This window comes from Sceloporus occidentalis, unplaced genomic scaffold (assembly GCF_023333645.1).
Source record: "Sceloporus occidentalis isolate IW3139 unplaced genomic scaffold, rSceOcc1.0.p SCAF_3, whole genome shotgun sequence".
Taxonomy (NCBI): Eukaryota; Metazoa; Chordata; class Lepidosauria; order Squamata; family Phrynosomatidae; genus Sceloporus; species Sceloporus occidentalis.
Window position 1 is genome coordinate 186,298,316 of NW_028316983.1, and position 17,272 is coordinate 186,315,587.

At 41.1% G+C, this 17,272-nt stretch overlaps 1 protein-coding gene across 12 annotated transcripts in view; it reads left to right on the top strand.

Moving 5' to 3' along the window:
* DLGAP1 (DLG associated protein 1) overlaps positions 1 to 17,272 on the top strand; it is a 427,607-nt gene that overhangs the window by 355,696 nt on the left and 54,639 nt on the right. For all 12 annotated transcript variants that reach the window (XR_016280603.1, XR_016280604.1, XR_016280605.1 and 9 more), the window contains one exon: positions 16,809 to 17,182. Coding sequence is in view for 9 of the 12 variants with exons in the window: in XM_089517114.1 (XP_089373240.1) it covers positions 16,809 to 17,182 (374 nt within the window). In the remaining 3 variants the exon portion in view is untranslated. The remainder of the gene's footprint in view (positions 1 to 16,808; positions 17,183 to 17,272) is intronic.

Genomic DNA, 17,272 nt, shown 5'->3' on the forward strand with positions numbered 1-17,272 from the left:
TATTATTATTATTATCCTGCTTTCCCCAGAGCCAAGATTCAAGACAGCTTACAGATTAAAACAAATACAGCAATAAAGTTTATACATACAAAAGGTCACCATTAAAACAAAATTAAAATACCAGTAACATTAAAAAACAATTTAAAACATACAATTAAAATAATAAAAAGCAGATTAAAAATAATACTGTTAAAGAGTGCATGAGCCAGCATGGTATACTGGTTTGAGTGTTTTACTAAGACTCTGAAGACCACTGTTCAATTCCCAACTTGGCCATGGAAACCCACTGGGTGACCTTGGGCAAGTCACACACTCTCAGCCTCAGGGGAAGGCAATGGCAAACCTCCTCTGAACAACTCTTGCTAAGAAAACCCCATGATAGGGTCACCTTAGAGTCGCCATAAGTCAGAAAGGACTTGAAGGAACACAACAGTGACAAAGAGTACAATTTAAAAGGTCCTTTTAAAATAATCTTTAAAAATAATAAGTTCTATAAGCCTGTTAGTGTGGACAGTGGAAGAACAGTTAGAAGGTGGCCATTCTAGCCACCTTACAAGGTAATCCTAAAGCCTAGGGGCAGCCACCAAGACATTTATTTATTAAAAATCTTTGCATAACCCATTCCGATAAATAATTTTTTGGTGGTCTGTCCACAAAAGCAGGTCATTAGTTCTTTTCTAATGACAAGAGATCATGTCACCTTTGACTCAGGAGGCAAGTATCACTAACTTTAATAGTTCTTTCTAACAAGCAGTCTGTCCACAATATTTGGCTCTGTCCTTTTAATATGAGAGTAAGAGCCACTGCCAACTTTACTTCTTTATCAGTATGAAAAAGATGTTGTAGCATCTTTGTATGTGAAAGAAGTTGAGACATAACCATTTGTAAACTTGGTCTGCTTCCTCAGATTTCTTTATGTTTCTTTACTTGTCATTTTCCTTTGTCACTTACTTTATTTTAACAACATCCTCACCTTTTGAGTTCTACTTGACTGGGGGAGGTCTTGTTTTTAGACCCTCTATAACCAGCTGGTTTAATTATCACAAATTCTGGGAGTTGTAGTGCAAAAATCTAGAGGGCAGTTGGTGAGTTTGCCTTTTGAGATTGCAATGGACAGAATAGAAAATGAAGCTTCCCAGGAGGAGGACACTCTTGTTACCAGATGGTAATACAACTCCCACAATTACTTTGTCATATGTCTGGCACATAGAAGTTCATGTCTATTTTCAGAATTATATAATTTGCTACTCTGTAAACTGAGTCCCAAGCCATGACATGAAACAAGAGTGTACGAGAGTTAGGAGTTGATAGAAGGGTGAAATGTGAATGTAACAACTTTTGAAAGCTAAGGGAAAATTCACTCAAGATCAGCTCAGTCTAGTTTTCAACCATAAGTTGTGAGAATTCGTAGAAACCTATGTTTAGAAGAGCATGGTCAATGGTATCCTCATGATAAGTAAATTGTTTTCACTCATGTTCATGTCCCAACCCATAAAAAGGAGTGCATTTACCCCATGACCACTGTTTCATCATCATGACAATTAATTGCTTTTCAAACATTGTAACTGAATTACAAGAAGTAACTGATTTATTGAAAGTAAAGCTTTCCAAGCTCTACAAAAGAAAAGTGGCTGCGTTAGTCCACATCGGCTAACAAGGGGCATTGAGACACCTTAAAGACTAACACACAGTATGGCATGGGCTTCAAAAATACATAATTTGAAATAGATTCAAATGATATCAGTGATCAAACAAAGGAAAATAAATACTTATTTTATTCAGCTTTTAACATAATTTTTAAAACTTTTTAAAAATTGAGACCCATGATCTTATTATGTTTTTGCACATCTGTTTTTCCTTTTAGGAATACTAACTTAGCCATTTTTCTATCCTCCACACAACATGAAGGAATGGAGAAAATAGCACTTAGCCAAAAGGTACTAACTTGTTTTAGGCAGTTTTGTCCCCCTCCCCCAGTTAGATAACTGGCCAGTGGGTATTGCCTATTTTAAGAGGAATTTTAGGACATAAAATATATTAGGTGATATCCATGATTTGAAATGTGCCTGTTGAGAGGGCTTTAGAAGATTTCAAGTTTCACATCACTTACCCTTAAACAAAGGGCAGTGTGGCAATATAATACTCGTAACCTCAGAAGGAGCTGATTAACCAACTGGCACTTTGCCTTATATTTACCATGGGATATTGTCTAGTACTCTTTGTTAAACACATTTCAGTAATTCTAAATCTAGGAGTGGTTTCAAACATAACTTTCCAGAATTGGAGGGGACTGCTACTGACCTCATAAATCTTTTTTTTCCCAAATGTGGAGGGCACCATTTTCCTAACAAACAGTAATATAATTCTGTTCAGAACATTGTAGACCTAAAGTAATCTTCAGGATAATTTACACATGTGTGAGATTCAGAAAGACATGAACATGAATCAGTGTGGATTACAGAATGCATAGAATCCACATTCTGTGTAATCTGTTTTGCTTAAACTAGTTGCTGTTATTTACAATATGTTAAAATTACAAATTTTATATGAACGTTGATACTGAACTAGATTAGGAAATTGTTATTCCTTTGGGCAAAGGTATAGTCAAAATCCCTATTTCAATAGAAATAGATAAATTCCATCATCCAATGTGTCAACTGCTTGGACTAGAAATTGAATTTATTCCTGTGAGTGATACAAGGGAATCACACCAACATTGGATAGCATGATTATTGTAACTGGAATCCACAAAGGGAAAAAACAATAAACTAAATTCACATAGGATTGCAGCTTTATGGGACAAGATAATGAACATTTGCAGGTGTGTACCGTAAATACTTGTGTATAAGTTGACCTCATGTACAGTGCACCCTTGTCTTACGCAGGGGATCCATTGCGGACCCCTCTGCATAAGGCAAATAACGCATATGCTTAAGACCCATATGACATGTGGCGCGGTGCATGCGCCATAGGCACACGTGCCATTGCAACCCCATCGGCATAAGCTGAAAGCCGCATAAAAGGCACTCGCATATGACAGGCACACTGTATAAGTCGAGGGCAGTTTTGGGGTCCAAGATCATGGATCTTGGATATGACCCATGGATAAGTCAAGGGTCAAATACTGGGGCATGTTACAAAAGATCTAAAAAGGGAAACAAGGCACCACTTTCCTCCCTACATCTCCCTCTCTGGACCTCTCCCAAAGGTCACAGTCTTGGCATGGACAATAGGGAAACAAACCTTCTCTCTCTCTCTCCCCCTCTCCCTCTCCCTCTCTCTCTCCCCCTTTACCAAAAGCATCTCCAAGGCTCATGGCTTGCAAAACGGGGTAGAAAACCCCCCCTCTCTCTCTTCTCTTCACCCCCAGAATTTCCAAGCCTCATGGCTTGCAAAACAGGATACAAGTCTGGGCATACTCTCTCTCTCTCTCTGTCCCTTGCCTCAGCAGATGTTTGTTAATTCTAGCTGCAAGGGAAGGCTGAGAGGGATAACACACACAGAGGGGGGGAGAGAGAGAGAGAGAGGAGAGTGTGCAGGGACTCGAATGGGGAGCTGTTTGAAGATCCCTGGCTACGGAAGAAAGTGGGCACTTCTTTTAGGAACTTATAAGCAGTATTAACTGATTTTGGAGTCCATTTTTGGATATAAATTTCTCGACTCACAGTCGAGTACAGTGCGCCTGTGTCATACGCGGGCGCGCTTTACGTGGCTTTCAGCATGGCTTTCAGCATATGCTGAAAGCTGCATGGGGAGAAGGGGCGGTGCATCCTCTAGGGTGTGCATGAGCCCCATTCACTTAAATGGGGCTCGAGCATAGGCGGTATTTCCTTTACATGGGGGAGTCCAGAACGGATCCCCATGTAAAGTAAGGGTGCACTGTATATACGGTATATATGCTTTCAAGTCACCTATCGATTTATGGCAACCCCATGGATTTTTCATAAGGTTTTCTTAGGTAAGGGATACTCAGAGATAGATTTGTGAGTTTCTTCCTCTGAAATACAGCCTATAGCACCTGGTATTCACTGGTTATCTCTGATCCTACCTGGAAACAAATATTCCACGTAGTTCATGACACTTTCTGCAAAGTAGGTGTACAAACAACTTCAGTCTCATAGAAGTCTGTGAAGCTTAGACATCTTAAGCGGTTACCCAAAATACTAACTAGGACCCATATTGGCCCATGTTTTCAAGTGACCAGGTGTTCTTTTTTATATGTCTGGTATTTCAACTGTTGTGTGGGCTAGTATCCATTTTCTGCTAGACATACACAGAAGGTGGGTGGTCATCTTTTTCATGAATGAAAAATAATAATCTAAAAGCAAACCAGCAGCTTGGCTGCTGCATGCTATCATACATATTAAAGTCTGGGAAACATTGGCATACGGAGACCTTGAAGAATAGTCCAACAAAATAAGTATTTTCAAGCTGTGGAATGCACTACCATTTTTTGAGGGGCATTTCAAACTTCAGATTATAGCACACATCACAGCAGGACCCCAGTTGAACTTTCAAGCTCAGTGAGAATGCCAGTTTGCTTCCCAGGAGTAGAAGAAGCTTACACTGGAGCAGGAGGGTGTACCATAGTTTCAGCTGTGGGTCTTTCTGTTCTTGAATGTGGATAACAGAGGCATCTGCAGCATAATGGTCCCTGGTTGTTTGGCAGCCTCATCCTTCAAAGGCCCAAAGGAGGCCGAAAAGTGGCCAGTGAGCAGTGTGCAAAGTGTGAAATGAAGCCTAGTGTCTATCTATTTTGTATGCTGCCTTTCTCCCAGAGTGGGACCCAAGGCAGCTCCCAAAAAGAATCATTTTAAAAAGTAACAATAAAAAATTAAAAACAATTAAAAATCACATCAAACTAAAGTAACAAATTAGCATGAAAACTTTATTAGAATTTGCATTCTTTTCTGGCAATTGAATATGCGAGCACTCTATTCTGTATGCAAATGTCTACAGATTCCTTCTAGCAGGAACTCATTGTACCTCAAAGGGATGCCCCCCCCACCTCCAGGGAAATATGGGAGGTTACCACTAGAAGTGGGAGACGCAAAAAGTCATGCTTCCTGGAACACTGTTTAATAGACACTTGTGGATATTTTGATGTGAAAATAGAAAGACAAAATCCTGCATTTGGTAAATTCCCTGAAAGAGATCTAAACCTGAATTTTAAATAGGGCCCAGCTTCCTTAAATTAAATAGGGGGAGTATTCTTGAAATTTAAATTCTTATTGACATTTATAGCGTGACTCAGTCTGTAGAAAGGCACAAACCAGGCAGTAAAGGCCTCCTGGAGGCTTGCTGCTCTTCTTTTGTTCCAGAGAGATAAAACGAATTGCTAGACAGCAATTAAAATCATCTTCACATTACAAAAACCACACTGCTGGGATGCCAAGATTTAGGCTTGCCCAGGAAATGGTAAATTAATCAGAACTCTGTATATTATTCGATAAAATCTCAAGAAATATGCAAGGTGATAAATGCTGTCTTTGCACATCTCCTTGCCAGCAGCAGTTTGAGAGATTTGATTTATCTGCATTTTGATTTCCCTGTTATCTTTTCCAGGTACTAAAATCCTTTGTTCCCCTTTTCTCATGCTGCCCCATGCCCATTTTCCAAACAAGTTTCTTCCCTGTTTTGTCCCACTACCCCTTCTGTGGCTGGGTTTCCTGTTGGCTCTTGCTTTTAGGGATCATCTTCCTGGGGCCCCATTCCTTGATATCTCCTCTTTGTGCAACGTGTGGAAAAAGCTTCCATGTCACCTTCTAGTTTTCAGCCATTAACGTCATCTTTTTTTGTGTGTGTGTGTTTTGGCAAATTTCCCCCCCCCCACACACACACACACACAAACTACAAATCCCAGGATTCCACAGGGTGGATCCATGACAGTTAAAGCAGTGTCACTCTGCATTAATTATGCAATGTGGCAGCAGCTTTAGATGGTAAGTACTGGTGGGAGGGTTTATGACTAGTGAATGACAAGAACAGTATTGCTAAATTTATTTGCAGATGATTGATGATTAGTAGAGACAGTGTGAGTGTGAGATGCTGTGAGGATCAGAACATGAAAGTGAGGAGGAAGAAAGGAGGATGGAATCCATCCATCACTTTATTTATATCCCACCTTTCTCCTAGACTGGCACTCAAGGCAACTGGTTTAGATGTAAATAAATTAGAACAATCAATATTTCAGTGCTGAAGAATAGTGAGTAAAGGCAGAATTCAATTAAGACTAATTACTTTACACTTACTGAAATATTCATAAAGATTTTAGGTTAGAATCATATAATTGAAGACTTGGAAGAGTTTCGAAGGCCCATCCAGTTCAATTCCCTTCTGCCATGCAGGAAGACACAATCAAAGCCCTCCCAACAGATGACCATCCAGTGTCTGCTTAAGAACCTCCAAAGAAGGAGACTCCACCACACTCCAAGGCAGCAGCGTCTTCCACTGTTGAACAGCTCTTACCATCAGGATGTTCCTCCTGATGCTGAGGTGGAATCTCTTTTCCTGTAGCTTGCATCCATTGCTCTGTGTCCTGGTTTCTGGAGCAGCAGAACACAAGCTTGCTCCATCCTCAATATGATATCTATTCAAATATTTAAACATGGCCATCATATCACCTTGTTTGATTTCTCATTTCTGGGAGTCGTGTGTCTTTGTGGTGGAGTATGGGTATTATTCCTTACAGGTGGGGAGAAAGTCAAGGGTAAATCTTTTGAGTTTGGGCCCAGAACCCTCCAGTGCAGTGTGTTTTGTTATATTCATACCAGACCAAAACACTATCAACGAACACTGTGCTTTCTCCTTAGTCCCTCCTTGGCAACCACAAAGCAAGTATACTGGGTCTCAATTGTCTCCATGAAGGAGGAGGTCAAGTTGCATTTTCAGAGTAGCGATGAACTCTCCCTTCTCCATTTTTTGAAAGCAATGGTGCACTTTCCAGTTACACTTTAACAATTTGCTGGTAGCCAGAGTCTACCACCACCACTACTACCATCACCACACAGAGAGCAACACTTGGAGAAGAACTATGTCATCTGGTGGCAAGTACAGTGGGCCTTGGGTATCTGCTGAGGTTTGGATCTAGGAATCCCCCCATGCCCACACCCCCTTGGATGCCAAAATCTGTGGATGCTCAAGTTCCATTATATACAATAGCATAGTATATAAAATAGCAAAACAAAGGTTTGGTTTTTGGAATTTATATATATTTAAAAGATTTTCAAACCATGGATGCTTGAATCCATGGATACATAATCGGTGGATATGGAGGTCTGACAGAAAAAGTAGGCACAGGTAGAAACTGACCATTCTTCTAGTGTATGTGAAATATAATGTTAAAAAGAAACAGAAAAATTCTGTCAATTGCAGAATTATATAGCTTCAGCACTATAATGATTTTCATATATAGCATTCATGTAAAGCATTCTGTCATTCTAGCACAGAAGGGCAGGAGTTAGTTTTTCCCCAACAGGCCCAAATACCTCTATTTTCTTCTGCATTCCCCCTCAAAATGGTTACTGGAAGTGGCATTGCATTACTTTCTCTAATTATTTTAAGACGGACTGTGAAGGGAAATGGATGTATTTCAGGGAGAAAAACTAGAATTTGTGTAAAAGTGAGTTTCCCCCAGCTTTCATGTGTTTGTGGTTTTATGCACAATTTTCATGCAAAGGTTGCTTAGAAAGCACACTGATTTCTAAAAAAAAAATTGCAGAGGGCAGCAGCGTCACTAGGGTTCGTGTCACCCAGTGTGGTAACCCATGGTGTCACCCCAAATTGACCTCCTCCCGTGCCACACAATATTGAATCCTTAGTAATTTTTTTGTACTAATGTTACTCATACATCATAATTCCCATATATCACTGGATTTGATGGTAATAGCAGTGACATAAATAACAAATTATACTTTTAAACTGCAATATCATTTGCATGGCCTAAGTGTATTAACAAATACATAGCTTCATGTGCTCAAAATAAAAAAAATGGTTAAATGTTGTATTATTAAAGAAAATTTTTAAAAATATTTTTTTGAAATTTGAAATTTTATTTAAAAAAAAACCCGGGGCCTCTCCCTTCTCCTTCCGCTGTGCCTCACACCATCTCTTCAGCATTTTAATGGGACACAGGTAAATGCCACAGCCTGTTTCTGTCCAAAAGAAGATGTTTGAGGACAAGTGGTGTCACCCCCTCTTAGGATGCCACCTGGTGTAGTGCATATCCCTGCACCTCCGTAGTGATGCCACTGGCAGGAGGGTTGGTGGGCTTTCAGGGTCAGGCAGCCCATGAGCCATATTGTGCCCACGCCTGCTTTAGCATTATAACTATAAAACCACTTTTTAAAAATATTAAAAATAAAAAATAGAAAGCAAGACAATGAATGGGATGGGGGGGGGGCAGAGACTTCTGAGGGAGGTGTTGAGTTCCATGGAGGGAATCCTGGGAATAGCATGATCACTTCAGACATGTCTCAAAGGAGAGAAAACAGTGGTTGTAACATGAATATCAAGGGTTGTGCTAAAACCTTCAACAATTTTGTTATAGCTGGAGAACAGCTGGATGCTGGAGGAGAAACAAAAATTGCACAGTGTGACATCATAAAAAACTATCATTTCTCAAAACAGTTGTACAGTTGTTCTCAAAATAGTCTGTTGGACTCAGAAATGCCTGCCTGTCTACTCTGAATCACCCAGAAATCTACCTGTTGATTCAGATCTACTTCTGCTCCTGACTATTGCTTGTGTGAATGTGTGTGCCCACTCCTTCAAGCCTGTTGATTTATGGTGACCCCATTAATTTCATAGGGTTTTCTTAGGCAAGGAACACTCAAGAAATTATTTTGCCAATTCCTTCCTCTGAAATATAGCCTACAGCACCTGGTATTCCCATCCAAGTACTAACCAGGGCTGACACTGCTTAGCTTCCAAGATCTCCCTGCATCAGACAAAGGAATAACATCAGTCTGTTGACTACAATTTTCAAAGTGAAGTTTTGTACGTAGATTTATATAAAAGCTTTAATTTTGGAAAAGCTAATCAGAGCTTATTTTGCTGCTGCTGTGAAAAATGCATATATACGGTACATCACAACAGATGAATGCATTTCAAAATACGTCACTACTATTTCCCTGTTTGCAAAAAGTTCATTTAGTTTAGTGAACCAGGCAAAAATGTTGTGAGTATATTATTCTTAGAATAGCACCTATATTGAGATTTGAGAATATTTTTAATGGTTTGTTAATCAATTATCCCATTTAAAAGCTAGGCTGCTCAGCTATAAAAGCTTTAAGTTGTCGACAGCTACAAAATTACTGAAGTAGAGAAATGTAACCCAAAGCCTCATAATAATATTAGAAATCAGTCCAGAGGCAGATGGTGCATAGCATAAGCTAGAATAATCAAATCTTGTGTTTGAAGTCTCACATGCAGTGACCCTATCTTCAGAGAGCCTTTGATACTCCCTTACATGACCCAGGCTAAATGTATGTGCTTTGTTGTGTCTAAGGAAGTGTGATGTTTCAGAAGAAAATATGTGCCTATGCTTTAGACTTGGTTTGTTTAAATGCCAAGCTTGGTCTAGCACCCGCTCAAATTTCATGTATCCCAGGATCCCAAATCTTCCTTTACCTTCCAAAGCAACAGGCAATTCTACTGGCTTGCATTAGCCACTGGAGTTTATCAAATGGGACAAGAGGCTCTCAATTTCGAAAGAGAAGATAGCATCAATTCGAAAATTCACACAATTACATTATTACTTATCACACCTTAAATTCGCTGTAATGGCCTCCCCGAACGTGACCAGATTCCATGCAAAGTAAGCCATCACATTGGTGGGTTCTTAATTGCGAATTGGCATCCTTACGCATGCTCAGTGAGAATCCAGATGACTGGAACATAGCATATTTAAGCGAGTGAGAGAGAGAAACCAAGGAACCCCACAATTTACAAAAGAGGTTGGGGGGGGGCAGGAAGAATGGTTGAAAGAACATGCTCTATTCACTTTTAAATGAGCATATATTCACTCTTGTCACATTAAAACTTGAATATAATGGTTATCCAATAGCTCCTGGTCCATGTCTCTTAATTAGCAGGCAGCAGCCCCCCCTCAGCAATGCTGAAGGATAAGCAGAAGCAAAATTGAAGTGGAATTGCAGCGTGGCTTCATAGGAACTCCCCCCCTTCCAGATTGGGGGGGAACCAGGACCAAAGGAAACATGTACATCACACCAAACAACAGCGTACTGAGTGCGAAGTTGCCTAGGAACAGGGTTTGTGACTTCGCTAGTTCACCGAATTTACTTAACTGTGGATTGATGCATGATTGCATTCGGAATGCGTTCAGACCGCCAGCGATCATGTGTGGTAACCTTTCGCTCAGTAACGTGAATATGCATGATTCCGTTCAGGATGACACTGGATTATACTTCCAATTTAAGTTGTGTGATATCGTCCAAAGACTCTAAACAATGGGGGATTTACAAGGCCTGATTTATTGGAATGGTTCTCTCTGTGCCCCAGGGTGACTGTAAATGAATTGTCAACAGGACTCCTTTTTTGTGCAGATGGCATTCAATCTGATAGCTAGGAATTTGTCACTCTGGGCAACTGTATTGGTTGCCATCAAGACACATACTGAGTGTATGCATGTGTGAGAAATTTAAATCTTATTTAGGAAAGGGAATAGGATTTGCTACAATTAGGAGAAGTAACAAATTACATATAGAATAATACTGTTAACCTTTTTTTTACAACATACTGACCTACATATGGTTTCAGCTGTCTCCCCCCCACACACACTCACTCACACACACTTTTTTCCCTAGCTTCCAAAGGGTATACCAGGTTATTGTCTTGTAGCAAAAGCAACTAAAGAGTCTTCTGGCACTTTTAAAGACTAATATTTTGGCATACATTTCTTCACTTCTTCAGATGCCTGAGATTGATATCTTCCGGACTTGGCGCACATGTGTAGTGTGAGCAGAAAAAAGTAAACTAAGAGAGGATTGAAATGCAAAAAGTATAGGCAGTAATGATTATGTCAGAAATTTAGATGTGTGAAGCTTAAAAGTGTTTGACGTCTTCCCTTGTTGTTGTTGTTGTGGTTCCTAACTTATGGCAACCCTAAGACAACCCTATCAATTATTTCTCCCAGTTACTAGTGGGATGCAAGTGCTACTAACATGGACTGCATCAGTCCATTCTAATAAAAGATTGTTTAATTCTTCCACCCTTACCTGCTAACTCATGCTATTACTACATATTGCCCCTTCTGATCCTAACCTGTTTTCCCCCAAGAGACAGGAACCTGGTTATAAGGATTATTTGCTTTCCTTAAGCTAATGCTAACATGGGAGTTCTGAACTGAAAGATTCTGTGGATGTCTTCCTTCCCATTCCCTGACTACTGTATGAATATTGCATCCATTTGCCTGCTTGTCATTTAGTTCTAGAAAAACTAGGAATATAGCATAGCTGCATGCCATCCCTCTTCTGTGCTTCTTAGATAATATGTCATTCTGAAGCACACTTACAATAAAACATTCAGTATTACCTCTTGTCATTAAGTGAGCCTAAAAATATTTTGCTCCTCTACTTCTTTCTCTACTTGATGGTTGGCACTCCTTGTCCTGAATTCCTGTAGCATGACTAAGCTCTTTGGAAATACTAGCTGTAGGAAGAAACCTCCTCCCTTTTTCCATTGACATAAATATTATCCTATCAGGTAACATAAATGTGATAAAGACTGCTTATTAAATCTTTTTAAGAACAATGAAGGGCAAGAAGTAATGTTTATTATCTTTGTTAATACAGCTCAAGCAAACTCAAACAGTGTGTGTGCGCACGCGCGTTTTCCATGGAATAATAGAAAATTCTCCTTCTAACATGTGGGGGCAAAGGAATAAGGTGGATTAAAAAACACAGTTTGGCAATCCATAACATCATCAGGGGCCCTAGTTTTACCAGAGGACTTTTAAGTTAGATCAAAGTTCAACATAATTTCAAGAACTGGATTTGACCATAATTTTGTAGTATTATATACCTCTAACAAAGGAAAATAGTATGTCACATACCTGGGAACTAATTGTGGAGAACATTCTCCCTACACTGTGTACCTCTTTGTTGTTAACTACCTTTGAGTCAACTGCAACCCATGACAAATGAGAAACTTTCAAGTCACCCTATCCTCAACAGGCCTGCTCAGCTCCTGCAGATTCATGGTTGTGGTTTCTTTGATTCACCCATCTGGAAAGTGATCTTCTTCTTTTTTTTTTTCTTGCCCTCCACTTTGCCAAGCTTTATAGTCTTTTCTAGTGAGTCTTTTCTTCTCAAGATATGACCAAAATATGACAACTTCAGTTTAGTCATCTTTACTACCAGGGAGAGTTTGGGCCTGATCTGATCTAGGACAGATTTTCTAACAAAGCCTTTCTTTGGGACTAGAAAAAGCGGCCGCCTGGCTCGGCAGGCAGGCCACTTTGCCGCTAGATGCGGTGCGAACTACAAGCCCCAGATGCCTCTGGGGCTTGCCCTGGCCCCTGATTGGTGTGCGGGGCGGAAGTATGCTGCTCCCACCCCGCAACGCTCTGGGGGCCGGGCTCTATGGTCTGGGAGTTCCGGTCCTCCAGGGCAGCTCATTGGCTAGCTGCCCTGGAGGAGGAGTCTCCCAGATCAGGTGATCTGGGGGCGGAGCCAGGGCCTATATAAGGCCGTGCGGCTGGCTCCGGCCCTCAGTCGGCGCTTGGCTCCAGCTTGGAAGGAGCCAAGCTGAAAGGGAGCAGACAGCTGTGTGCTTCTCCCACCCACCCACCACTTTCTTTGTGGGTTTGCTGTCACAACTGTGGGGCGGCAGCATAGGCCAGGATCTGCACGGTGTGGTACCAGGGCTACGGAGCTCTGGTTTGGGAGTCAGTAGGGACCCGGGGGTAAATTGGGCAAGCGTATGGCCATTGCGGGGGCCATAACGCAAGGACGCCTCCCGGTGACCAGGGGCTTAGAGAATATGTGAACACACGGCAGTGGTGCGGTCAAGCGCTGTTCATTAGCCCCTAGGTCATCCCAATGCCTGGTGGGTACCAGGTTTTGCTATCAGACAAACATGGGGTTGTCTGATATTTTCAGATCCTGACCTTATGCTTTATGCCAACCCTTCCAATGGTTTGCTTAATAAAGTTGTGGCCTTTCTTCCAATTTGGTCTCCTGTGGTTATTTGAGCAAGCTTCTGAGGCAATAGATACTGAGCGGTTCCAGTCTGTGCACCGTTATTTTGTTTTCCAAATTTATTCACATAATTTAATTAGAACTAGAGTGGATTCTCTCTCTGTGACTTGGAGCAGTTTATTGGTATGACATCAGTTCTTGATTATTTATTTCTCTCAAATGCTCTGAGTGCAACTCTCATTTCACTTTTTAAAATTTGAGGTTCATCATCCTATGGTTCCTTTTAAAATGAATATGTCCCTTTTATATAGTTCTTCTGTGTATTGTTTCCATCATCTTTTTCCATCATCTTTTCTTGATCATGTAACATGTTTCCTTGTTGTTTATATAGCATCCCCACTCTTGGCTTAAATTTTCCTTTGATTTCTCAGATTTTGCCAAAAAGGCCTCCTCTTCCTTTTTGTTGTTAGCTTCTGTTTCATTGCATTGATTATTATAGTAGTTCTCCTTATCCATGCACATGTAGTTATACATTTGCAGTCAAGTTCCTGGTCTTAAATTTATTTATCCCATTTTAGCCTGTCTGATCTCAAACGTAGCTCAAGGCCATACGTACCCCCCCTCCATTTGTATCCTCACAGCAACCCTGTGTGAGGGATGTATGGTTGAGAGATAGTGATAGACTCATTGTTAAACTGTAAGCCTCATGCAGATTTGAATACTTTCCAGCTAAGCGCCATGATACCACAATGGATAATGTGATCACCAGATTTACAACTTTGGAGTCCTAGATCCAACTCTAGATTTTTCTTTTTGCCCCACTATTTTCAGTAAGATATATTTTGTAACTGCAGTTATCCCTGTAGGCCAGGATTTGACTCGCTTCCTATGGATGTTCATGTCAATCTGCTCATGCATCAAAGCATATATGTATGAGGGGCTGTCAGAGCAAAGAAATTGACTGATGCACTCACCAATTGTGCAAACAACAAGCATGAGAAAGGTCCTAGTGTCCACAAGTGCATCTTTTCATTGATGGAGGCAGGATTCTGAACCAAAAAGGCTGTCCCCTTTCATGAGTATGTCTATATATGTATATTGAAGAACATGTCATGCTTCTTCTTTCATTCAATAAATATACAGCCAGGAAAGGGTATCAGATGGCAGCATAGAAATCTGGCCTCCCCTTCTCTCCTGAACATAGGAAGTGGTTTTGTTTAAACACATATGGGTTCACACTACACTGTTGCAGCACTTTGATACTTCTTTAACTGGCATGGCTACATCCTACAAAATTATGGGATTTGTAGTTTGGTGAAGCACTAGAATTTTCTAACAAAGCCTGTTGTCACACTGCAGAATGAATGCAGTTTGACACTACTTTAACTGTCATGGCTACATCCTATGCAATTCTGGAAAGCTAAATATCTCACAATACTACAAATCCCAGAACTCCATAGCATAGAGCCATGGCAGTTAAAGCAGTGTCAAACTGCATTATGTCTATAGTGCAGATACAATCAAAGAATGCCTCACAAAACTACAGATCCTGGGTTTGCATAGGATGGACCTGTGGCAATTAATGTGGTACTGAAGTGCTATAATTGTATAATATGAAAGAAGGCTAACACAATAACTATGTGAAGGTGACTACTGATGTTTCCACTTTATAGTCACTGAGGCAGAAGAGTAAAGATGCAGTTGTCTCTCCATAAATCTACAATTCTCTGCTCCAGAGCTACCTGTCTGTTGAATCTGTCTGCCTGGGGTTTGTTTCTAAAATGGTTGCCACCATCTCATCTTTGCCTTAAGGAAAGTGATAATGCCCATTTTCTGCCCAGTGAACACATAGCCTTGTAAGCCTTGGCACACTGTTGGCTTTAAAACAAAAAGTGTCAAGTTAGCACATTTCCTCTCAACTTGGGGGTGGGGGGGTGGGTCAAACTGTTTTCCAAAAGTTGCCATTGGCATAAAATGAAATGCCTTTTAAATAACAAAACTGTTGCCATGTCTTAAGTTGCTAGGCTCTTGGAAACATTTGGAAACCCAAGGCATGCATTTTGCTAGCTCACCACGGCTGAGATTCTTGAAGTCTACTGGTCAGTGTTGACATTTAGAAACATGTGCTAAATGTTGTGGCTTTTTTTTTTTTTTTTTTTTTTGCATTGTTTTGTTGTAACTTCAGCAAAGGAGTGGCAAGTAGTTTGCATCATTTCCAGTAATGAAGGGCCTCAGCCCCCTCCCCCTTTATGACTTGCATTTTGTTTGTCTCTTTCATTGGTACAGTCACTCTATACAAAAGTGACTCAAGGAACCAAAGAGTTTTGCATTAACTTGTTTCAAACAGCCTTGCTTTTGTGCCTTTCTGCCCTGGCTCCTCATTTCAACATGTAAAATGTTATGAAACATTGAATTTTTTTTAAAAAAACTAATCCATATATAACAGAAGTACTGAGAGGTTTAGAACAACCTACTAGATGTACTTTAAAAACAAAGGCTGCATCCGCACTGCAGAAATAATCCAATTTGACATCACTTTTAAGTGCCATGGCTCAATGCTATGGAATTCTGGGAATTGTAGCTGTGGCGTCAGAGGGGATTCTGGTTCAGTAAGCTTCCCCAAAACAAACAAAGAGAAAAGCATTTATAATTTAGCCATGATTTATTTGATCACAACCAAACTTCTACTAATAAAAACAATTAATACAATGAGCCTTATTGCATGAGAAAACAAAGCAGAAGGGGTGAGCATGCCCAACACTTCTTCACTGCAATGGCCACAGCCACAGGGAGGCTGCTGCCACCATGACAAAAGGGAAGGCTGAGCACACCAAGGCAGCAAAGCTCTCCTCACAAGGAGGCCACCAAAAAAGGGAAGATCGAGCATGCCTGGCCCTGCTTGACTCTGGAGGCAAAGGTCTGCTCACAAGGAGGCTGCCATGGTGGGGAATGGGAAGGCTGAGCTCACCTGGCCCTGCTTCACCACAGTGACCATGTTGTCTTCATGAGGAGGCTGCCACCACAGTGGCAAAAGGGGAGGCCAAGCGCTCCCACCCCTGCTTCACTGCAGTGGCAAAGTGGAAGCTGCCGGTATCACCGCAAAAAGAAAGGCTGAGCATACCTGGGCCTGCTCCACAGCAGTGGCCATGGCCTCTTCATGGGGAGGCTGCCACCACAGTGGCAAAAGGTAGGGTCAAGTGGCCCCGCCCCTACTTTGCAGCAGCAGCAAAGATCTCCTGGTGATGAAGTCACTTTTGGCCACTGCCACCCCTCACCACTAGCCCTCCCCCTCCACCAGGTGACACTAGGGGTGGGGATGCCACTGCTGCTAGCACTAATAAATTTAGCATGATTAGAGAATCTAGCATGAGATGTTCAGTATACAGAATGCACAGGCTTGCCATCTGTAGCTTTAAACTTACGCGGATGGAAAACCCTGAATGTTACAATGGCGCACGCAGCCATTGAAATGAACAGGACTTGAGGTCATACGGGGGGGGGGGTCTGGAATGGATCCCCCACATATACAAAGGGCCCACTTTATAAACTGGTTGGTTATTTTTTGACAAATTTTAAAATATAATTGTGGAAGGGCTAGCGGAATTGATTGAAACAGTTACAGTGTCATTTCTTTTCTTTTCTGTTTAGTTTCCTCTTGCATCACTACATATAAGAAGACACCACCTCCTGTCCCACCAAGAACTACCACCAAACCTTTTATCTCCATCACAGCCCAGAGCAGCACAGAATCTGCTCAAGATGCCTACATGGATGGACATGGACAAAGGGGAGATATCATCAGCCAGTCAGGACTTAGCAACTCCACAGAAAGCTTGGACAGTATGAAAGCTTTGACAGCTGCTATCGAGGCAGCCAATGCACAGATCCATGGCCCTGCCAGCCAGCATATGGGCAACAACACCACTACTGTTACTACCACTACTACTGTTGCCACTGTTTCTGCAGATGACAGAAAGAGAGATCACTTCAAGAAAAATAGATGTCTGTCCATTGGAATACAGGTACAAATAGTATGTATGGATAGGGCTACACATGGACTGAGAATTAGGTTGCAATTTTTTAAAGAACCTTTCAAGTCAGTCAACTATTAA